Source organism: Sinocyclocheilus anshuiensis, unplaced genomic scaffold (genome assembly GCF_001515605.1).
Source record: "Sinocyclocheilus anshuiensis isolate Anshui unplaced genomic scaffold, SAMN03320099.WGS_v1.1 scaffold71, whole genome shotgun sequence".
Lineage (NCBI taxonomy): Eukaryota > Metazoa > Chordata > Actinopteri > Cypriniformes > Cyprinidae > Sinocyclocheilus > Sinocyclocheilus anshuiensis.
In genome coordinates this window covers 800,665-826,257 of record NW_015548203.1, presented here as the reverse complement: position 1 = coordinate 826,257, position 25,593 = coordinate 800,665, and the positions used below count along the sequence as shown (strand labels likewise).

The window sequence follows — 25,593 nt, the reverse complement described above, 5'->3', positions numbered from 1 at the left end:
GCAATATAGTGCCAATATTCAATTTATCCATTATAAATGTACAATTTCCAGTTATAAAAACCTCATAAATTATTTGTAGTGCTATATTTTTTGTTGAAGAAAACATTACATTTTTCAAACATATAAAATGTGCAGCAAAAAAAAAAAAAACATTGCAGTGGAGTGGAAAAATGTTGACAGGGCAAGTGATATCTAAATTAATATGGAAATATATGCAGTTCTGGTAGTTTTTTGTTTTGTTGTTTTTAGTCCAGGTATTATAGATTAGTAAAACTGGTTATTTATCAGCTAGCCATAACATAGAAAGGCTTATTTCTTGTTGTTTCCAATACTCATTGGGCCCAAAAAACTGGCCCGGATCATCCTTAATGTTGACACCTGTAAGTTTAACCCGCTGGGGTCGACAGTTCCGCCGGTGGAACTTTTTGAAGATTTGAATGATGACAGCGAAAAGAACTAAAATGCTCCTTCATACCTTTAGACATTCAAATGTTTGTAAGCAACTGAAAAAAGCACAAATGTCAGGGCATGTCAAAACTTTTCCAGGCCCCAAAACACCCTCGGACCCCAGAGGGTTAAAGGTGCCATAGAATGCATTGATACAATATTTTAAATTGTTCTCTGATATCTACATAGAAGGTATGTGGCTTAGGTAAGGGCAAAAAATCTCCAGAAACGGTTTTACATGTCCATTTACAACCCTAGGATTTGTCCCTAGAATGAAATTTTATTCTGTTATTTGAATATTTAGTCTGTTATTACCTTATTTGGAAGGGTCATGAATAATAATGTTGAGCTCTCCTCTGATTGGCTGTTTCACAGCGTGGCTCATTTCAGTGGCTCACACAGCAAACAGATCTCTACTGTCCGGCGTGAACGATGGAGAGATTAGGCATCCAACCTTATATGTTTGAGCCTGTATCACACGAAGATACAGATTTTGAGAGATTTTGCAAAAATGTTTAGTGTCCGTGGTATGAACATGATCGCTGCGAGACGCTGGTGGAGTGAACGAGGCTTAAGAGAGAGTTGTGAGTGAGGGTGCGGACGCAGCCTCTGTGTTGCCAGATCCATCTGTTATAAGCATTTTTGGACTTCTCTTTTCCACTTTTTTTTGACACTTTAGAAAGTTAAAAAAGTAAGACGTTGCAGTGTAGGGTCAGCGATATCTTTATCTTATCTTAATTGCAAAAGATTTGAAAGAATTTCGGTTCATTTTTATTTATTTATCGTTTTTTTGTTTGTTTTAATAGCAATATCTGGCAACACTGCATTGGCTGTGCAGGTCCGGCTGGCCTAGAACATGGGCTGGTATACGTTATGCAAATGTTGGGGGTGTAAACATTAATGATCCCGACTGTAATGTCACAGTCGGTGTTATGTTGGGATTCGCCTCTTTTTCAGTGGTCTTTTGCACGCACGAGATTTACATTAGGAGGAGGAAACAATGGTGTTTGAGGCTCACGGTATGTCATTTCCATGTACATAACTCTTATAATTCAACTATGCCAAGGTAAATACAGTTTTCCATTCTATGCCACCTTTAAAAGAAAATAAGATGCTATGAAAGTGTAGAATACGTCTCCTATAAATTGCTAAATAAACAGACCAATATATTAGCTATATATAACAATGGTGGCATCATCACACAGCCTCATTTCCATAAACGTTCTGGGTCAACAGGGAACCATACTGTTACTGAAACCAGTCTAAATGCAGACTAGACCTTTGATTCACACTTGAATTCAAATCTGCATCTCGCCTCATCTAAAGCTACAGCGTTAGCTAGCTGGGCCACTTTGTTCCTGTCGCTGTGGTTTTACTCTGTAATCATGATGCAAAGAAATGCGAGATATAAATAAAGCGACTGCACTCGGTGTCTGGTATCCAAGCAGCTGGAGAGTCACGTATGCTGTTTTCCCTTCATTCCTCGGTCATCGGGTGCACTGAAACTCCGACAACACAAAGAGGCAGCCGTAACTTCTCAACCTGTGAAGGCAGCGGCCTACAGCTCAGTCAAGTGTGCGATAATGCGCTCAGACGAGAAATGAAAAGCAGAATAGAGAAAGAAATGGAGAAAAGGAGAGAAGAAAAAGGAGGAGGCGGGAATACAAGATGTAAATCTATTCACAGATTGGGCCAAATCTGTGCTTAGACTATTATTTTCCCTCACCGCAACAGAATCTTGGCTGGAAACACGACACCAACACAGCATTAAACACTTGGGCCTATTTCAAACATCAGTAACCACAAACAAAAGGCACCAACAAAAAAGTTGGCCAAGTTATTTGGCTCGATACTCATTAGCACCTGAAATTCTGGAAGGAATTACACTGTAGACACCCTGAAAACACTCATACATCCATCACAGCGCAGCAGCGCCAAACGGAGAATTACAAAATCAACAGGATGAAGCTGTGATTGACTGAAATCGGCTTTGCAGAATAGAAATAAAAATGACTGCACTAGATTCTAACAATTGTGCAGAAAATGAGTTTCGTTTTGCACAAGACACAACTCTGCTAAAAGGTTACTAGAGTGATCTAGATTGTTGCTTATACATTCAGGAGTAAAACCATGATGGCGGATATAGCGATAACCAAAGCTACATTTTAGTGTCTTGCGGCTTTGAACAACAAAAAAAAAAAAAAAAAAAAAAAAAAAAAGGATGCCAACCGTTAGTACCAACAGCAAGACATCTTAAGAATTTTTCATTTTTAGTGGTCACTAGCGATGGTTTCCATCCAAGTTAAGAATCTCATTTAAACGAAAAATTGGAATCTTACAAAAAATGAAGGAATGCGTTTCACCAATTAATTGCGTTAAAATAAACACAACATTATAATAATATAAACTAATTAAATTTGAAATTTAAAAAACAAAAATAAAGATAATCCAAGTGTTTTCTTACAGATTAAATATTGCAAAAAAAAAAAGAAAAAAAAAAAGGTTCAAATTAATAAAATAAACTAATAAAATTCCCTTATAATTTATGCAAATGTTTTATTACCAAATAAAACAACAACTGCAAAAACAGTTTATTGGTGAATATGTTCAACCAATAAATAAATTGCTAAAATAAACACAAATAACATAAAATAAAAACATAATAAATTATGCAAATATATTCTTACCAAATAAAAATACTGCAAAACCTATTCATTGGTAAATGTGGATCACTAATAAATACATTTATTACAATAAACTAGGGATGCCCTCGACTAAGGATTTTTCTGGTCGACTAGTAGTCGTTCATTTTAAGCATTAGTCGACTAATCGCTCGTTTATTAATAAACCATTTAAATCATTATAATGAGCCTTTAATTGCCTACAAAGCCTAATAAGCGCTCAAGCGCACACATAAAGCTTGCCACAGCGCACCGCAGAAGCTATGATTATGAATGTGTCAGGGAAAAACAGTAAGGAGGCTCCATTAACATTTTAATAATTCACTGATAAACTAGTGCTTTCTTTGTTCTCGGTTTAAGAGATGAAGTCGGAGACACTGACACTGACTCGTCATCTCCACAGTAGTGGATGCATCTGTATGCATGTTTCACACGGATTACATAATCTGAGAATATTTGGTTTCCATTTGAATTGGTTCATTTGAAAGTAGACATTTCACTCTCTATAGATATACTTTTAATGTCTGTAAGGCAAAGACATACACTGAGTTTCGCGCTCAAGTTCACAGAGACCGAGACGGCAGAAAGCGCATCTTGTTTGCTTTCATTATTTTACAAAAGCACGTTTTGTTGTTATTGTGAGTGCACACAAATAAACGTAGAGTCTTTGCAGATTTAAAAGATGTATTACTCTTATCTGTATGACCAGAAATGATGGAGTATTTTAAGAGCAAGTGAGCGCACCGGCGCCTCCATCTGTCCTGCAGTGAGCGCAGGGCTTGCAAAATCGCTAGCCCGACGTCCAGGGGCTATTGTGTTTTCTAGTCAGGCTACCAAAATGTATCACCACTCTGCCTGACGGGCTATCTTAAATACAGATCTCCCGCGGGTCCTTAAAATCTCCTAAAGTGAGTTGTATCAAACTTAAGGCCATAAAAAGTTTTAAATACGTTAAATGGTATAATAAATGTCTTAATTATAATTTCAAGAGGTCTTACAGTTGGGGATGGAAAGACAAGAGTCGCGAATCGCGATGCGGCTGGATTAAACTTCAAAAGGCAATGATGTCATTGAATAAATATAAGCGCTGTACGTTTCAAGTCAAAACCATAGACTGTATAAAAACAGGTCAAAACCTGCTACAGCCATTACCGGGGAAACCGCAATATTTTAGTGCTCCTAAAGCACCACCTAGTGGCAGAGAATGAATTTGCATTTACAATAAGCCTTTCTTGCTGTTTATGGTCAGATCAATGTAAATATCAACTCATGTTTTTACGCAGCAAACACAGAGTTGTATATAAGAAAGAACTTAATGTGCCTTCTAAAAATCTAAACAATTAAGACAGTAATAGTATATTTATACGTTTTAAATTAATTTATATGCTTGATTTATCCCTTTTCATAAAAATGGTCTAAAGGCTGAAATGCTGTTGTATAAGATTTTTTGTTTTTGTGAAAACCTGTATCTGAACTGTAAATCATGCAATTTTATGGCTCAGTACTATATGTTACCACAGACATTGTCCAATCCCACTCATACTGTGTTCATTTTTTGTGCAGCTCTTAAAATGGGTCATAAATTGTCATACATTCATTTTTAAAAATTCAGCAGATACTCTGTAAATAGTGAAAGAAAATTCCTTCCTTCATATTTGTTGATATTTGTGTATTGAAAATATTTATGATCGACATTTAAACTCCTATCTGATTTTCTATATTAAAAAAAAAACAAAAAAAAAAAAGGTATTTTTTTATTTGGGCTAGTTAAATTAATTTTCGGGCTACCAAAATCTGAAGAGTACCTGCCCGAAGGGCTACCAGGGATTTTGAAATTTTGCGAGCCCTGATGCAGGTAATAGTTTCTACATATATTATAGTAATCAATATATTTATTTTTTTTTAAAAAAGGTCTTTTTTTATTTGGGCTAGTTAAATTAATTTTCGGGCTACCAAAATTAGAAGAGTACCTGCCCGAAGGGCTACCACGGATTTTGAAAATTTGCAAGCCCTGGAGCGCGTTGCTGTTCAGCTTCCGCACAGACACTTAACGTTAACATTAGATTGAGCGGCCATGTAAAGTTGCTACTACTTACATATTTCAGATGATAAGACACATTTGTGGTGGATAAATGATAGGCGAGTGTTTGGATGTCCTGCCGGATTTACCATAGACCAGCCGTTAACAATCTGCGTGACTTCGCCAATGTGGATTTTTTTTTTCTGCGACTAAGCGACTAATCAAATTTTGGTCTTCTGGTCGACTAAAGATTAGTCGACTATTAGGGGGCAGCCCTACAATAACTGCAATATAAATAAATATAATTTACATAATAAAATGTACCTAAAAATGTCAATAATATTTCTATATATAAACAAAAAAATTGTTATTTGCATTTTGGAAAAATGTATTCTCATACTGTGACACCTCAAAAGCTGCAAAATAAATATGTGGATGGAAACCCAGTTAATGTGGTGTCACTGCATTAACAGGATTCAGAAGAGGAGTAAAAACAGTTCCAGCTGCTGCGTGTACGTTGCTTATAGTATTTTGGTCCTGCCTTCAATGTCCAATGTCCATCAGATAATTTTTTCTATTTCATCAAAAATAAATAAATAAAATAAAATAAAACAATTCTAAAAGCTTCAAAAACGAATAGCACAGCATTAATGAATGCTCCGAGAAATGTCCTCCCTTAATAATAGCTTGTGAAAATTCTATTTTCAGTCAGAATGACATTTGCAACAATTCTTCCTCTTATCATCCAGTGTAAACGCACATCTAGGGAAAATGCCTTGGCTCCAAATTTCCAGAAAGTTCCCAGTGTTTCACAGACTATGAGTGAAAGAAGCGATTGTGTGATTGACACATACAGATGGACACTTGTGAGAGAAACACAGAAGCAGGTCCAGAAGCCGCTGACCAGGTTGGGTCTGCCACGGCATGAGGGGCTTGCTGGATGTCAAAGGAATAGCTGATCCAAAAAAGAAAATCTGTCATTATTTACACACCCTTATGGTTGTTTCAAACCCGTATGTTTCTATTTATTCTTATGACACATACAAACCACCAGCATATGGGTTTGGAACAACATCATGAGGGTGAGTAAAGAACACAATTTTCATTTTTGGAAGAACTATTGCTTTAAATTTGTATGCGAATTTGAGGCGGACACATAAGAGTTTCTGTTGTACTCACTTCCTGTTCCTCCAGGGAGCAGGGCACAAAAGCTTGCATACTCTGTTTAAAAGAATGCCAACCCTCTAGGGCAAATCACAGCGCAGGAAACTGAGAACAGACGAGCCGTTCTGAACATCTGAATCTATCTTTCATTTGAGAAAGTGAAGCAGTGAGTCATCTAAGCCACACTGAATCCCAAATGAACTCATAATACATCTGAATCAGATTATGCCACGTGGCACCACTGCAGATCAAACCCTCGAGACTGGAACGGTTTATACTGGGGACGGGCAGTCAAGCGCTCGTTTAGCACCAACTAGTTGATTAGCAAAAAGACAATTCAGATTACTTACAAAATGATTTTCAAATTTATGATGGGAAGAGAATGTGAAGAGCTACGAGAAACAGAAGTTGAACAGTTTTTTTGTTATTTCTACATTGCATTTTTTAATTATTATTTTTAATTTAATAATTAAAAATATGAAAAAGATATTAAAAAAACATTTTTCATAAAATGTTTCATTAAAACATCAAAATTTAAAAATTATTATTATTTTTTCTCAATTTAATTCTTCCCAATAGAAAAGCACAGACTGTTATATTTACAGTACGAGTTAACTACACCGTTTTTCATCTAGGATATATATTATTAATATTTAAAACATTTTATATTCATTATTATAGTAAATATAAGCATTATCTACGGTACATATTTTTTATTTTTCTACTATAATAAATAAAAGCAATGTTTTTACATATATATAATGCACATTTTCATTTTCATATAAATGCACATTCATTTTTTTAAATTTATTTGTTAAACATTACTTTTTGGCTTGTCGTTTTCAGCACATTCTGACTGTTTATGCAAACACATTTCTAGCATTATCTTCATATTTGATTAAACAAATGACTTGATTTTTATTATGCGTTTGAATACTTAAGACTACAAAATAACTCAAAATGCCCATCAGTTCATGAGTGTCATTTATCAGAGGTTTGTTTGGTTAGCTGGTCTGGTTTGGTTTCTTACCTCTGCGCTGCTCACTCGACCTTCCTGGAAAGAGCACTCGGCAACGTTATTAGTGCAGATGTGGCGATATTTACACCAGTTGCAGGGGAAAGGGCTGCTAACACACGACGAACACCTGCAGAGGAGAAAAACAAAACAGAGTTACATGAGAGGTCTGTTCTTCTGAGCACATAAAACAAGTCATCTGTGAACTCAGCCCAAGTTTTTACTGACTTTAGAGTTAAACCACAATGTAACTGACTATTATACCACAAAATCCACCCCAAAACTGGTTTTGTTTAATAGTCTTAAGTTTTGAAAGCATTAAGCTTAAGACTTAAGTAGTCTTAAGTTTTGAAAGCATATTTTACATAGTACAAAGTAATTTAATTCAGTGTTTTTATGCAATCACAAACTGGCTTTGATGTAAAATAATATTTTATATATATTTATAAATCATATTCATTGCAAATAAATAATAAATAAAATATCAAAAATAAAATAATTATACATTTTAATATAAAATTTAGACAGACAGACAGACAGACAGACAAGACAGATAGATAATCCATAATCCATGCATTTTTATGCTTTTTTCCCCAGACAGTTTAATTGATTACAATAGAAATGATCTAGTTTTGTTTTGTGTCACTTTAACCAGATTGACTTTCCTGTCAGCATCTGAAAATAGCACTTTCTGGTTCAAAACCACCATCTTTTCAGTGCAAACCAGATTTTCTTCATGGAAACTAACAAAACAGGGCCATATTTGGCAGTTGCTGTTAATGGAAACGGGACACACACAAAAAATAAAAATCCAGCAACCAAACCAGATCTACACCCAGAAATACAAGAAGTTGGAACTACGACTTGTTTGGTATCTTCAGCAGCGACCTAAACTCTCTGTCCTCAACTGAACCTCTGGCTCAAGTCATTAATTCCCTCAATTCTTCGAATACTTCGCCTATAAATCACTTCATTGGGAACATCTTGAACAAGCCCCGGGTCAGACTTAAACTCTCTTGGCGTGAATGAAGACGCCGCTCTGGAAATCTGAGCGGTCAATGTGTCACAAATCCGCTCTTTCACTTCAACACACACAATTAATCCTCGAGGGCCATTGAACACCCGACTCGTTCGCGCCGCTTCTCAATTAGTCATTAACCCGACCCTGAAAAAGTCTTGTAGACGGCGGCCCTAATGACATTCCCAATTAAACAGTCACGTCCTGCCGAGAAACATAAGTAGGCGGCACCTGTGGACTCGAATGCGAGTACCCAATGAAAGGCCAATCGTGCCACAAGAGATGAAGCGCATGCTGTGAGAAGGTTTGTGGACACTTCCGGTAGGGCGATTTTTTCTATCTCATGCTGTCTCTCATCTGCCACTGGTCCCATATGGAAAGCCCACGCAATACGCCATCCTAATCACATCCTACCCTCTGGAGGCACGGTTCAGATCGCCTTCAGAGAGCACTCGACAGTCCGAGCACACCACACCTGGAGCTGCATTGCTCAATATAATCTCGTTTCGCTCTCGGGAGGAAGAAAAGATCCTCTGCTCCCATTTGAAACATCCCAGACATTGGCACTGGCAAAATTACACCGACCGCTTTCTTGCACAACCATCTCTGGCGGAACAATTGAAAGCGTACGGATTATCATGGGTCATTTAAAACAAGTTAATGCATTTTCTTTGCAGTATGGGTGCGTTTGAACTTGCTAAATCTAATATTACTGCCGACAGGGGTTCGGCGTGGGTGTGTTTTTTTAGCGCGCTGGAAGGTAAAGATGCAAACTAGAGCTGATGGAGGAGGGCGCTGCGCTCCACTGCTGCTGAAATGCGTTGTAAATACTGCAAACCGATCTGCAAGTCTTGCCTGAAATATGCAAAATGCTGTGTCAGGGGTTTAAGGCCCATCAATTCACTCAGCTTTAATTTGAGCATGGGCTGAAAAACACAGCACGGCCAAATGGTGACACTCTGATGAAGTGAGTGTTTTACCATCACTGGGAGTCTGGGCTGGACTTTCAGCGCAGGCAAATCTGGAGTTTGTGCACTATAGTCAAACTGAAATTTAAAATTGACCATATTTAAGTTCTTAATACAAGTTTCTGGCCTCGATTCATCTGTGCATATCATTAAAAAAGGTCACAACAAACTCTCTCTCTCTTTCTCTCTCTCTCTCTCAAAGAGTAATACAATGGTCTACCTCTAGAACGTCCTCTTTTCACAATCCAATCAATTCATAATGGATAAAATCAAGCCTTCAGTTATATAAATAATTGATATTCTCATACACAACACAGTTTTTTTTTGGAAATTCCATTTTGCACAAATGCATATTTAATTCTGAGCAAAATTTGAGATGGGATGATGTATATATTATATATACAAAATACGCAATATATATGCAAAATTACTTTTATTAAATGTTTTTATTATTTTGCTATAATATATGTATATATGTATTTGTATATATATATATGTGTATCAAAATGATTATTACATACATTATTCCGTTTTGCTCATAACTGCATATTACAATTATATATTTATTTTATATATATAAATATTTATTCATGCAAAACATTATTGATTATCTTCTAGTTTTCAGCACATTCTGACTGATGCTTCCAAGACCAATATCGTTCTATCGTTCCATCTATCTATTACATACATAAATTATATAATTTATATTTATCGATATATATTGTAATATCTGATCAAAATTGTTATTACATATATTATGTTTTGCTCATGACTGCATATTAAAACTATAGATTTATTGTATAACAACATTTTGTCCTGACTGATGCTTCTAAGACTATCACAAATCATTTTTGCAAATTCAACAAAACATTGCCAGATAACATTATCAGCAGAAACCGCAACAACACTGCAGAATAGAAAACCAAACAGAACAGAAAATCAAACAAAATTTGCAAGGCATTAAAAAAAATAAAATCAACAAATGTTCCTTATTGTTAAGCTCTACAACTACTCCTTGAAAACCTACCCAACTATTCATAAAAACGTTGAAAGAGGACACAGTCGTCCTTTGATATGCGCTTCCTGGTAACTTGAGGCCACGCATATCTAGGCTGAGCAATAAAACACAAAAGAGTTTCACATGTTTAATGAATGCCCACATTCACATCCAAAACTAACTAGCACCAGAAAGACACCCTTGCTAACAGCTGCATGGGAAGATGAAACAGAATAAAGAGCTTCGGCTTTACATAAGCCATTTCATAACTAAATATCCTGAAATGCACTACGGCTTCCTCCCCTGCCCCCTCTCTCACATCACAGGTGGTCATTATCCCGCAGGGAAAGAGGGGGTTAAGAGGGGGCTGGGGAAGGACCTTTGGGTCTGGGTGGCCGAAGAATTGTGGGAAATAAAGATGGAGGCAGGAGGACGAAAACGAGTGGGTGCCGTCCACCGGCGTCACAAGAGGCGAAGACAATCGGCGGGCTAAACGTTCCCACAGGGCTTTTGTGAAAGCAGGAAATCTGGCACAGGCTTTAGGCCGTGCTGGCAAGGTAGCGGGCCTCGCTCGGATGTGGGTTGCCATGGCAACTGCCGAGCCCGGCTTGATGGATCAGCACAGGCGCTTGTACTTGCACACACATTCACACATACAGAGAGCGGACTGCCGAGTGTAGCTTTGCGCATCTAATTTTCTACGTGTATATGCAGCACCAAGATGCAAATTGTCGTCACCACGTGGCGGCTCCCTCCAGTTGTCATATTTTATCCTCCTTTTGTTTTCTGCTTTCCTTCCTTTGATAAACTAATTCGAATTTCCCTCCCGTTTCCATGCAAATCACAACTGGAACGGCCGAAATGGTTTTGGAAAAACAAAGGAGGCGCTAACAATGCGTGATAGTGCTGGCTGACTGGGTTAAGTGATGTAAAGCGCTCGAATGAAAGGAGGAGCGGCGGATGGAAATAAACGAGGGGGCTCCTGTCTTCCGGGACGCACCGACATGTCTCCACCCTCTGCATCGACTTCACGATGACTGAAGTGCAAATGAACATAAATATATAGAGTGCAGATCACTCTCAGGCCAGTTTGGGCATGACTGCGAATCAACGTTGAACTGACCTGAGCTTCTTTAGAGTTGAACTGAGTTCCATTCATAATATTGACTGAACTTAACTGAATCAACATTGACAATATTGTCTTTTTAGAGCAATGTTACAGCTGAAGTTGTATTGGTTTCACATTTGAAAAACCCAGCACTGTGATTTTAATTTTTATTACTATGAAGCTGCATGCTTTTCAACAATCTGTATTGTATAAAGCGCTATACAAATAACCTGACTTGAGGCAGAAGCAGACGACCGTGTGAACGGAGCACAAAAATAACTCAAACCTCAAACAGAAATCGTCTCAGCAGCCAACAGCTGGACCGCACTGCAATTACACACCAGCGCTAACACCTCTGAAGCAATTACACTCATTTACTGACCACAGACAGAGCTGCAACTCGCTCTTTTTTTACTGCCAGTGGGAACTTATTGTGTGTTTCTAAGCGAAATTACGATTGCAGCAGAATGTTTGCTGGTTTCTGAGAAATTTACAGATGTTTTTGTTTTCAAATGAGGTTCTCAGAACAACTCAGACATCCAATTAAAAATAATTTTCCATACGCAAAACACCTTTTGAATAAAAAAATCATAAATGTTGCAAAAATAAAAAACAAATATTGCATATTTGCACTAGATTAAAAAAAAAAGAAGAAAACTCCTTTTGACTACATTAAAATTATTCAGCCCAAAAATAAAAAACTGTCATAATTTACTGACCCTCAGGTTGTTCTAAACCTGAATGAATTTCTTTCAGCAAAAGAAGATATTTTGAAGAATGTTGATAACTAATTAGTTGACGGTAGCCATTGATTTCCATAGTATGGAAAAAAAACTACACAAGTCAATGTCTACATCAAATGTTTACCAGAATTCTTCAAAATATCTTCTTTTGTGTTCAGCAGAAGATAGAAATCCTTACAGGTTTCTAACAAGTGGAGGGTGAGTAAATCATGACAAAACTGTCATTTTTAGGTGAACTAGGTGAATCAATGATAATGCTGACAAATGATTAATCGCGATTAATCGCATCCAAAATAAAAGTTTTTGTTTGCATAATATGTGTTCTGTGTATATTTATTATGTATATATAAATACACACACATGCATGTATATATTTTAAAAAAATGTTATTTTTATATATTAAATATATTTATTTATTTATAATATAAAGTATATATATATTTTGAAAATATTTACATGTCTATATTTATATTCACTGTATGTGTGTGTGTTTATATATACATAATAAATATACACAGAACACATATTATGCAAACAAAAACTTTTATTTTGGATGTGATTAATCGCGATTAATCGTTTGACAGCACTAATCAATGATGAACTGACTTTAACTGGAAAATTGAGTGTTTACTATCGTCCTCTTGCATTATCGACACACTATTTATCTGTTTAATAATGCTTTGACACAATCGGGCATCTTGGTAATGTCCCGACTTCTCGACAAAGGCAATAATTGTAAAAGTACTCATGCTATCTGAGTAGAGAAAAACATGTTTGTCAAGGTTACACTTCAACAATACATATCACATCAACAAAAAACTATGAAGAAAAAAGGCCGGTCCACTGCACATTCTATAATAAGCAAACAGGTGACGTCTTGATGGAAGAAGCCAACTTTTTTCCGACAGATGCTACGGGCAGAAGTCGTCATAGTTCGGGTAAACTTCTATAGTGGTGAATGGAAACTACAACAAAAGCAAATGAAAATATCCACAATAGCATTTCTATGACTTCTCAAAAGATGAAACAAATATCTGTTGCATTAGAAACAATAATGCAGCAGCTATGACAAGTTTTCTAAAATGTAATAGCAAGGTAATATAACACAAAGAATAGTTTTATAAAAAAAAGACACCAATTATTTATTTATTTTGCTAGATTTATAATATTCATAACTGCAAATGTGTCACAGCAACAAAAAAAAATGTGAAAAGGGTCCACTTAATATTATCATTATGATTCCTTTTTTTCAACAAGCATCTCATCTCTTCCTTAAAGACTGTGCACATAAGAAATGTTTGTGTCCAGAAACAGCTACTTTTAAAAGTGTTTTTTTTATGAATTCCTTTTAACATGACAGCATCTTAAAAAATGGAGTGCTGAAAAATAGACACTAAAAAGGCAGCGAACACAAGACATCCAACTAGCGCATGTTTACATACAAGAACAACTGCAGACAGATACCTTATAAACTAATATGATGAAACTCCTCTTTATATATAAAAAAGTAACATTCAGAAATATTAAGGAAGATTTATTAACAAATAGATACAGATATTAACAGACAAAGCTCTGATAAAGGGAGATTTTTTTTAAATCATTTTAATAAGCACTCTAGATTAAATTATGCATGTGGTTTTGATTAAGCAAACCCATACACAAACACTTCCTTATCTACAAACATCTGTCTAATCCAGCTCCAGCTCTTCTGCTTTCAGTGAGTATCACGTCACATCTGTGCTGTGTTTGTCTGTATCAGCAAAGCCAACTGAATTTCAGCCATCATGATCTGACCACAAAGAGACAGATTTATTTTAAATGTAGCTTATCACTACATAATGAACTATAAAACTTAAAAAAAAGGATTTAAGATTAATTGATGCATTTAGTATTATGATTTATGAACAATAATGTTTATAGCATTTATTAATTATTTTCAATGTTAATTTATATGTATTGTTTTATCATTTTAAATGTTATTTCATGTAATATTTTATAATATTTTTATTTTAGTTCAAAATGCATTCATGTTAACATTTGATATTAAATATTAAGTATGTAGAAATAAACATGAACTAAGAACAATAATTGTATTAATTTTAATTGTATTATTAATATTAATAATTAATTCCTGTTTGTCACTGAAGCTGCTTTGACACAATCTGTATTGTAGACAGCACTATAGAAATTAAGGTGGACTTCACCCCTGGACTTCAGTTTCCTCTTTCATTTTCTAGCGTGTTATTAAGAACTTCAATAGAATTTCTTTAATGTGACAAATTCCAGCAGCTGCGCTGGATGTTTTAGGAGCAAAGCTGTGAAGCTGGACGAAAAGTGCTGAATCAATTGTGGGGGGGAAAAAAATAGTACAATTGCTGACAACGTGGATAATGGCGGAAAGGAAAACTGTGAAGGAAACTAGTTCAATGACTGCGAATCCAAGCAAACCCGGCTGGAAGTTTCACACCTCACATGACATCTCTGACGATCGCACTTACGATTGCAAGACGCTGCAGTTGTAGAAGATGAAATTGGTGGTGATGAATTTGAGACCCGTCTCTTTGGACTTCAGAGAGAGCTTCACGACCCGTTTATCGCCTGGAAAAGAACGTAAAGAGACAGCAATGAAGAGAAAGGCGAAGAAAATGCAGGAGAAATGAAGTTAGCATGAGAAAGGCTGTTTGAACCGGCGCTGATGGTCTAATGCAGACAGCACAGCATCTGTGTCCCGCTCTGCACATATACTCACTAATGTTCACATTTCTAATACATTTGATTGCGAGACCATTTATCCACTTCTTCCATCTGTGAGCGAAATGCACTTATGTTTCAAACTCAGCAACCCTTTTGCGTTCCATAATGACTACATCTCTGCCCATCAAATTATACTTGTGGGCCTCACTTCACTATAATTGACATAATATTTCCATTTGGACATGCAATAATTGTTATTAATGGGAATACCAGGCTTCCGGAGTCTAAAAGTTACCATCAGGAGATTTTGAATTCTTAGAGTACCTTAAAAACCAGAAAAAAAAGAAAAGAAAAGGGGGAAATGAAGTAGGTCTCAAAGCTTCAGGAGGCTCAGAAGAGATTCACGTAATTATCAGTCATCACAAATGTTAAAAAAAGACCGTCACAAAATGGGAAACACGGAAGGAATAAATTAAATCAAATTAAATTTGATTTCTAAAGCGCAATTTGTTCGAAGCAGCTCTGCAGAGCAGCTTAATAGACTTGGTCAGAGTAGATGCATTTCATTTGACGCAAATGAAAACGAGGTCGTGAGTGATGCATATTCAGTCTGACTGATGAAAGATTGAAAATGTTTCCACAAACTTCAAATGGACAAACAACCCTGTAAAACACGGCTTGTGGTAAACGGTTTGACCTTAAAACAGCACGAAATATTTGATTTTGCTCATACCAAATTAAACATGAAATAAACATGAGACGATTAAATGTAAAAACAAATTAAAATGAAATCTGCACACTGTAAAAAACTCTTATAATAAAGTTTATTATGCTCAGTATTTGATCAAAAATACAACAAAACAGTAATAATGTAAAATATTACTACAATTTAAAATAACTTTTCTATTTGAATGTTCAAGCTGTGGCAAGCTGAATTTTCAGCATCATTACTTCAGTCATCAGTGTCACATGATCCTTCAGAAATCAGTCTAATATGCTAATTTGCTGCTCAAGAAACATTTCTTATTATTATCAATATTGAAAACAGTTGTCCTGCTTTTCAGATTCCATTTTATTCTAAACAGGTGATGTTGGAAAGGAAATCCCCCAGGATGGAATGAGAATGAAACATTGGGAGGAACCAAGACTCAGCAGGAGGAGCCCATGCTAAATAATTTACAATATTAGACATATGATATTATGATGATTAAAGAAGCCATTAGTGCTGTCAGTAAATCCCGTCTGAGATCCTTTGCTGTTCAGACCTTGTCAGGGTAGATGCCATATTCAATATAACGTGAATGAAAATGGGTTGAACTTGGGCTGCATTGAAAATGCATTTTTTTAGTGGACTACACAACATGGGTTGTGTAAATTAGACATGGCCAAGGACATTATAACAACCTATTGAATAAATTACACATCTGTCCCTCAGCCTCATTGTCAAATTAAACGTTGTGTTTACCCTTATTAAGAGTATTAGTATATAGACGATGGCTCAACCATGGAATGGTGGAAGAAGGGTTTAATTTAGCTGAAATATATAACACAACATGGGCAGAAAATGTTTTATTAATTCATAATATCACAGCTTTTTACAATCCAATCATATTCAAATAGAAAAAAATAAAATAAGTCTAATATTATTTCCAATTTCACTCAAAAACACATCACACTGCTGATGTCAAGCATTTTAAATGGCATTTCATGTTTCTTACCGTATCCCTGGGTGACAGATGGGACGTCCCGCAGGGATGGGGACATGCAGAGGATTTGTCCGTTGGCCAGCACTTCTCCTGGACTCTCCGTTAGCTCCTCAAACACACACGTCACCCCAGCGGAGAGGTTTGGGACGTTAGCTACCTTCACACTCAGCTGGAGCACAAACACAAACACACACGTTCTCCTGTCAGACATGCTAGATCATCACGTGAGCCGCCTGATTCAAATGTGTGAAAACAGCATTTTAGCACAGTTCTGTAAGCATTAATGGAAAAAAAATTAAAATTCTGTCATCTTTTACTCACTCGCATGTCGTTTTAAAGCTGTATTTTTTTTTTGCAAGAAACACAAAAGACGAAGATTGAAGAATACTCTATAAATAAATAATAATCTACAAATTTATAATATAAATATTTTTTAACTCGGGTGTTATATAATGAGAAACTTACTTTGTGATTTATAATTTGTTTTAAATAATCTGATTTCGTTTCCAAATAAAGAGACAATAATAAAAAAATGATCCAGATTATCTGAAAATATTTTAGTAATTTTAATTTAATTCACCATAAAAATAACCATATTGATATACTACAATATAAAATTACAGCAACACTTCAATTCAAAGTTTAATGCATTAAATATCATAAACTAACAATAATCCCGTTTTATAGCATTTACTAATACAGATTATTATTAAATTCTGTATTATTATTTCAAGAAACAGAAAAGATGAAGACTGAACAACATTCTATAAATACATGATCTATCTATAAATCTAAATCTAGAATTAATCTTACACATGCATAATAAAAAAAACCACTTCTACTTTTGCATTTCTTCTCTTCTCTAGTTGTCTAATAAATCTCACATTGTATATTACGAATACTGCTGGCTCTCTGACAAATTGCTTTTGTTAAATGCATAAATTTCAATATAATCAATCCCTGAGCCGCTCTTTTCCATATAATTATCAAATCAAAACCATGCGTCTGTCAAGTCCAAAAATGACAAAAAAGCACCATAAACGCATAATAAAAGTCTTCCGATTCCATATGTTAGATCTGTGTGACAGATCGATATATTTAAGCCATTCTTCACTGAAAATCATCCCGTTTGCTGAAGCTCTACAGGTTTAGTGTGAGTAAATGATGACAAAATTTTTATTTTTGGATGAGCCATCCCTTTAAATCACTTCCACCTTGTGATATTCATTCTCATACAGTACGTTTTTATCAAAGCATTCATTATACTGTAAAAGCAATACTAATAAAGGACGCCGTTGTGAGTGTCCATAATAAAAATGCATTATGAAGATGGTTGCAGCTACTTCTGGAGTAGCATATAAACTCAATCACCTGTGTGGAAGCAGAGGTCACGGACATGTTATCAGGAGTGACAGTGATGTCGACACAGTGTTTCAGCTCCATACTGAAGTGAAGCATCTCGGCCCACTTCTCACAGGCTTCCTTTCTGGAGCACCTGGAAACAAACAAACAAACAAACAAATGGATGAGTAAACAGAAACATCCCGGCCTGGCACAATAGCCTGGTGCTGGCTTGATAAGGCGTTCGCCGAGAGCAGCGGCCCGTCTCATTCAAGCTTCAGTGAGCATGTTTTTCCTTTTCCCTGTCCACTCAGACCAATGCATGTCAAATATCCACCGATATCCACCGTCCCCGCAAATGGATCAACAGTACAAAATGCTTTTGATGCTGCCGATATGGAGCTACACGTTGGACAGAATAGATTCACATACCATGCAATGGCAGAAATGTGTAGATTTATATCGGTGCGTGAGAGGTCAGGGTGCTCTTCATTATTTACACATGATAATGACAAAAACATTGAGTAATGTGACTTGTCCCAAATAATGGTGAAAAACTTTGCAGTTGTCAAGAAACGTTGCAACCTGAATACTGCTGCATTAATATCTAATTTAATTGTGTGTGTATATCACTTTAAATGTGGCTTATCCAATCAAATTTTACAGTTAGAACCATATTTTTATGGCAGCGGCTATTTGCACTAAGTGCAAATAGCATATTTTCTTAGCGATAGATAATATTTACACTAAGTGCAAATAGCATATTTTCTTAGCGATAGATAATATTTACACTAAGTGCAAATAGCATATTTTCTTAGCGATAGATAATATTTACACTAAGTGCAAATAGCATATTTTCTTAGCGATAGATAATATTTACACAGTGCAAATAGCATATTTTCTTAGCGATAGATAATATTTACACAGTGCAAATAGCATATTTTCTTAGCGATAGATAATATTTACACAGTGCAAATAGCATATTTTCTTAGCGATAGATAATATTTACACTAAGTGCAAATAGCATATTTTCTTAGCGATAGATAATATTTACACTATGTGCAAATAGCGATGGATGCTATTTACACGAAGTGCAAATAGGATATTTTCTTAGCGATAGATAATATTTACACTAAGTGCAAATAGCAGTATCTTTTAACGATATGCTATTTACACTAAGTGCAAATAGCTATAGATTCTATTTACACTGTTAAAACAGCAAGATTTTCTGCTATTTATACTACTTATTGCAAATAGTAGCAATTATCTGCACCTCAGTATTGTAGTACATTATAAAACAGTACGCAATAATAATGCAAGAGTGTAAATTATAATTTTAATTCAAATTATTGAATGGATGCCACCTTACTGGGACAATAAAGCCCTCCCTACACCTACCCTAACCCTACCCGATACTTTATTTTCTATTTATTTTTATTGAAAATAAATGCCTTTCCGATGCGATATGCGATTTGAAAAGGGAGAAAAAAAAAAGTTCGGCAAAAAGCGGGTTCGAACTCTGGTCGATCGCGTCAAAAAGCATGCGCCTTACCATCTGCGCCACTGAAACTGATGTTTGACAACTGTCTTTTTTCAGTGTTGACTATCCAAATCAGACGTTGGTGGGCGGAGTTAGTGTAAATAGCCTCTGCCAACAAGGTGGGCTATTTGCACTTAGTGTAAATAGACACTCCGTATTTATATACTGTTTTGAGTGTATAACTTAGACTGTCATAATGTGAGGCTTGCCAATAATTTACAATTAATCTGATTTAGTTTCCAAATAAAAAAGGAAAAATGTATTACTAAAACAAATTGGGAAAAAATGCACATTTTTGGCAGATTTAATTATCCAGATTATCTGAAAATATTTAAGCCATTTTTAATTGAATTCACAGTAGATGTAAACATACATAATGTTATACTCAGTTTCCACAATAATAAAAAAAATGACAATAACGCTTTACATCAAGGTGTAATTCATTAACATTAGCTAATGCATCAGACATCAAACTAACAATATTTTTTTAGAATTTAATAACGCAGGTTAATGTTAATTTCTATTTATTAATTATATTTGATTTATTAATACATTGTTAACATTGTGTTAATGTATTATGATTAAACATGAGTAAATAAACTGATAAATATAAATTAATATAATATATATATAAATGTATAATGTAGAAATATGACAAGTATTAAATCTAATCTTAAAATAACAATAAACAAATAAAATAATTTGTATGATTAATTTTAAAATCTTACAATAACAATAAATAAAACTAAAATTATATAAATATAAAATTATATAAATACACAATAAACAATATAAATATAAAATAATATAATAAGTATTAAATCTAATCTTAAAATAATAAACAAATATGAATTTTATAATGATTAATTTGAAAAACCTAAAATAACAAATAAAACTACAATTATATAAATATAAAATAATATAAATATATAATAAATAATATAAATATAAAAAATAAATAAATAGTTTGTTCATTAATTCATGTTTGTTCAGAATACATTACCATTGTTGAAAATGTAATTAAAAAAAAGCATGAAATTACACTAATAAATTCTGTAATAAATTGTTTTTAATTGATAGTTAGTGAAACCTAATGAATTTGATACTGTTAATGAATACAATACTAATGTAAAATGTTACAAAAACTACTCTTACAGTTATATAAGGTTATGGTCATACCACGGCCCTGTAGTCATGGGGGAAAAAACAGAATCTGAAAATTATAGAGGAACATTAAGGTTATTGATTATCTCCTAAAAGCAAAAGAGACAAGCTCAGAAATGTATAAGCATATCAGTAACAATGACTGCTGCGCCGACACTCTTCCTATGCGCTTTCATTTGTTTTTGCCGCCGAGCGTCTGTGGGAGTGAGCTGGCCTGCTTTCCTCATAAGTACATCTGCAGGGAAGCTGCCAGATATTAAAGCATTCATAAAACTGGCATGTTCGTTAGACGTGTTAAGTGGAGTTAAAAGTCGCCAGCGCTTGTGTTAGCCCGCGAACAAGGAGGGCTACTCTAATGTACACAAAGCCTCACCATAACTCGACCCCGATCATCTATTATAACAATGTTTGCGCCGCCATTCGTGACACGGCGCATTAAAATACACCAACCTCGTTCAAAATCAAGTCATATTTTAGCGACTTCAGCCCTAACCGCGCCTATTGTTGATTACTGTTATATGTCAGCGGCGAGAAGTACAGTATAAGCTGATGATGCATAACGAGGCTGGCTAAATTAAATGCGTTTTAATTTTGAGGCCACTCCAGAGAGACTCTAATGAAAAACACACACGGAGGAGAGATAGAGAACAAGCCTGTAAAAGCACAGCCGCCCCGGATTGCATCAAACACCTCAAAACTAGTCACATAGAGGGGGGAGGCTAAATATTTGCCAAAAGCCCAGGTATCTAATTCATCACGATGTCTAAGATGGCATTATTTTCCATCAGCGACAGCAAATCGCCGCATTTTTACCTCCAGCGCGCCTGTCTGTCTGGGAAATGAAGCAAGCGCAGTCGATACTGACAATGCCATTATTCACCAGCAATGCACACAACAGTAATGATTTGTTTTCCCTTAATTATGCCCATATGTCTAAGGAAAGAAAAAAGAAACAGGAGCAGTCTTAATTAAAGAGATAGAAAAGGATATCTCTCGGTACATGCACCTTCAAGGCCTCCCTGCCCCTTTTCGCTTTCGTTTTTCTCTCTTTCCTGCGTTCGCGAAACGAGTTTTTGTCCAATTAAACTGCACTTGTCTTTCTGGTGAACTGGAACTAATGTGATTTATGAGACATCGCCACCTTTCTCAGGTAGGGTGGTCCTGAGGTGGTTCCCGGGACACAAATACCCAGATGACAACAATACGACGAGCCGCCGGAATGTTTCCTTGACGACCGTATTGATCCCTCTTGAAGCGCAGCATGTACGGCAAGCAAATCTGGGACAGGAACTCAACGAGGGCTGTAAATTGCCCATGACAGGAAGCGTACAGTGAAACAATGCTCGTGTAAGCAAGCAGTCGGTTAGCGGACGCTTTTGTTCAAAGTGACTTGAGGAACGCTGTACAGGGACAAATGCTCTGGAGCAACTTGTGATTAAGGGGATTGTGCTGGGATTGAACCAACAACCTTCAGATTGTCATTCACAGACACAAAGAAGACTATGTTAAAATAATAGATCATCCAAAAATTATCATCATGTCACCCTTATGTTGTTTTAAACTTATGTTTAATTAATTGCATTTAAATTTGTTTATTTAGCATTAAATAAAGAAATAATACAAATTAAATGGATTAATTTAGTATAAAAATATTATATTTGTATATAAATTTATTTACATTTATTCCTTCTTTTGGAGGAAAACCAAATAAACAAACAAACAATAAATAAATAAATATTTTAACTATTTATTTATATTTATTTTTTCTTTTGGAGGAACACCAAAAATATTACAATAAATCAATAAACAAACTACTTATTTACATGTATTCCTTCTTTTGGAGGAACACCAAATAAACAAACAAACAATAAATAAATAAATATTTTAACTATTTATTTATATTTATTTTTTCTTTTGGAGGAACACCAAAAATATTACAATAAATCAATAAACAAACTACTTATTTACATGTATTCCTTCTTTTGGAGGAACACCAAATAAACAAACAAACAATAAATAAATAAATATTTTAACTATTTATTTATATTTATTTTTTCTTTTGGAGGAACACCAAAAATATTACAATAAATCAATCAATCAATCAATCAATAAACAAACTACTTATTTACATGTATTCCTTCTTTTGAAGGAGCACCAAATAAATAAATAAAGAAATATTTTCTAAATATTTAAACTATTTATTTACATTTATTTCTTCTTTTGGATGAAAACCAAAAATATTACAAACAATCAATCAATCAATAAACTATTTATTTACATTTATTCCTTCTTTTGGAGGAACACAAAAAAAATATTACAAAAAATATAAAGCACCAAAAAAAAAATAAACCTAGTGAAAATACCACTATTGTCAAGCCTGGTTCAATGCATCTTGATGCACCAAGTTTGAATATGTGCATGCATGAATGACAATTCACATTTATTAATTTATTATAAATGTACTGCATGAATGAATGAATGAATGAATGAATGAATGAAGCTTCAAAATTAAGTTGATTCATATTCTATAAACACTTACATATATTAATTTATTTACTCTTTATCATACTCTAAGGAACACATAGATATTACAAATAAAATAAATCTGAGCTGCTCTTTTTCCATTTAATTAAAGCACTAAAAAAAGCACCAGAAAACAAAACAGCATTAGATTTGGTCCACATGACTTATTGTTTTTTTCATTTAAAAACTCATTTGCACATCCACATATTTAAACTACAAGAAGTATGAAAATTGATGATGTTTGATCACTATTGTCAAGCCTGGCACAATGCAACTTGTTTGCACCAAGTTTGAATATGTGCAAGCATGAATTACACATTTCACATTTATCATAAACGTCTTGCATAAATAAACAAAGATACTACAGCATAAAATTAAGCTAATTTACAAATATACTCATTTACATTTTCTCTGAGGAGCACTAAATAAGATATTAGAAAGAAAATAAATCTCTGAGCTGCTCTTTTTCATGTACTTTAACAAAAGCACAGAAAAGCAGCATGAAATTGGTCCATTTGACTTGTTCACTGCTGTTTTTCACTGAAAATCTCATTTGCACATGCACATATTTAAACTAGAAAACCAATGACGTTAGCAGTCATTGACGTCAAACCTCGTGCAATGCCTCCTGAAACACCAAGTCTTAATATGTGTGCGCACAAATGACACATTTCACATTTATTCATTTACCAAACACATCCAACATGATTCACAGGAGTCATTAAGCAACAAGTGAATGAGATTTAAAAGCTATTGAGATCTGGTCTGTTGATCACACAAAGCAATTGTCTGACTTCAGAAGACCTGGAATATATTGCATGAGTCATGTGGGCTACTTTAATAGTGCTTTTTGTCGGAAAACAGCTGCTTGGATGCTCTTCAAAATACCTCCGGCTGGTCTTCCGCATGACGAAATCATACGGGTTTGCATTTTTGGTTAAACTAAGACTTTAACCTTTACCTAAAGTCCAAGTTCCATTCTTTTCCAGCCTTTTCTCGTTGTCTCTCCATCTGAACTAGTTTGAGGAGCGGTTGTGCAACTGACTCATTTCTCCCCAGCTGAGAGCTTCACTCTCTGAGTACCAGCTTAGCTATTCCAATTTCTAAGAACTCAATTATGCTTCCATATTTGGTGTTCTTCTTATGAGGATAATTCCAGGATGGTTTCCACTGGTCTCCCCCCAATTCCAGTCCAAGTAATATTGCTTTATTACTTCTAAGGTCACATTGAACCCTGTGTAAATGAAGAACTAGGGCAGAAATGGGATGAAAACCTTGAAAACTCCAGCAGCCTTTCATGATGGAGAACACAGATAGAGGCCGTCTGAGGTGACAGATTGTTAAGATCGAGTGAGGGGTGAAAGACGGGGCGAGAGAAATCAATGGCGTGCATTAATTGATATACGTAAAGGACTAAGTGCTCTGAGAGTCTCTGGGTCAATTGTGTCTTTGACCTTAGTGAGAGGAACAATGGGTTATTGACAAGACAACAGTTTTCTCTGTGCCTTTCAGGACGTCTGTCTGGTACATGACCTTTACGGTTTGCAGACATCAGTCATCAGAGATTTAAATTACAGTTTTCTTTCACTTGACTTTCCCACTTGGTTGCAATCTTTCAGAAACTTGATGTACTAGATTTGAAGTGCTGACACTTTCCACAGTACATTCTGTTCTTAAAAAGAACAGAATGACATACTTTATAATGTTATGAAATGTTCAAATGTTATTCTGAAATTTGAGTGGAGACATTTTAACAATGCTTGCTGATGAAGAAATACTAAAAATGACATGTTCCAAATGAAAACATACATATTAGAAAAGCATTTTGAACGTAATAAAAAGGACCTATAGAAAATCTATCTATCTATCTATCTACCATTCTGTTTTTCTATCTATCTATCTATCCACACACAGTATATATTTTGAAAATATTTACATGTATTTACAATTATAATTTATATTATATATAAATATATTTAAAATATAAACAAAAATGTTCTTAAATATATACATGCATGTGTGTGTATTTATGTATATACATAATAAATATACACAGTACACACACATATATTATGTACACAAAAACTTATTTTGGATGCGATTAATCGTTGCCCAGTAGTAATAAAATGTATAAAAAGTACTAAAATAAATAAAAATAAAAAAAGTACTAAAAATGACAAAAACAACAAAATTACTAAAACTAAAATTAAATTGAATAAAAATCATTGAAAAATATATTGTACAGTAATATGTAAAGTAACAGTATTTATACTCTTTAAATATGTAATTAAAATGTATACATTGGATACTTTATTAAATATTATAATATTAATTACATCAATAATATTAATAATTATTTATAATAAATTTAATTACAGAACTGATTAACATTTATGATATAATATTCTACGATAAAAATAATATATATATATATATATATATATATATATATATATATATACAG

General features: G+C 34.6%; 1 protein-coding gene across 1 annotated transcript in view; it reads right to left on the bottom strand.

Moving 5' to 3' along the window:
- Positions 1-25,593, bottom strand: part of plxna3 (plexin A3) — a 203,634-nt gene that overhangs the window by 75,925 nt on the left and 102,116 nt on the right. The window contains exons 6-9 of the mRNA XM_016440111.1: positions 17,933-18,056; positions 16,574-16,730; positions 14,660-14,759; positions 7,343-7,457 (exon numbers count right to left, since the gene is read on the bottom strand). Coding sequence (XP_016295597.1) covers positions 7,343-7,457; positions 14,660-14,759; positions 16,574-16,730; positions 17,933-18,056 — 496 coding nt within the window. The remainder of the gene's footprint in view (positions 1-7,342; positions 7,458-14,659; positions 14,760-16,573; positions 16,731-17,932; positions 18,057-25,593) is intronic.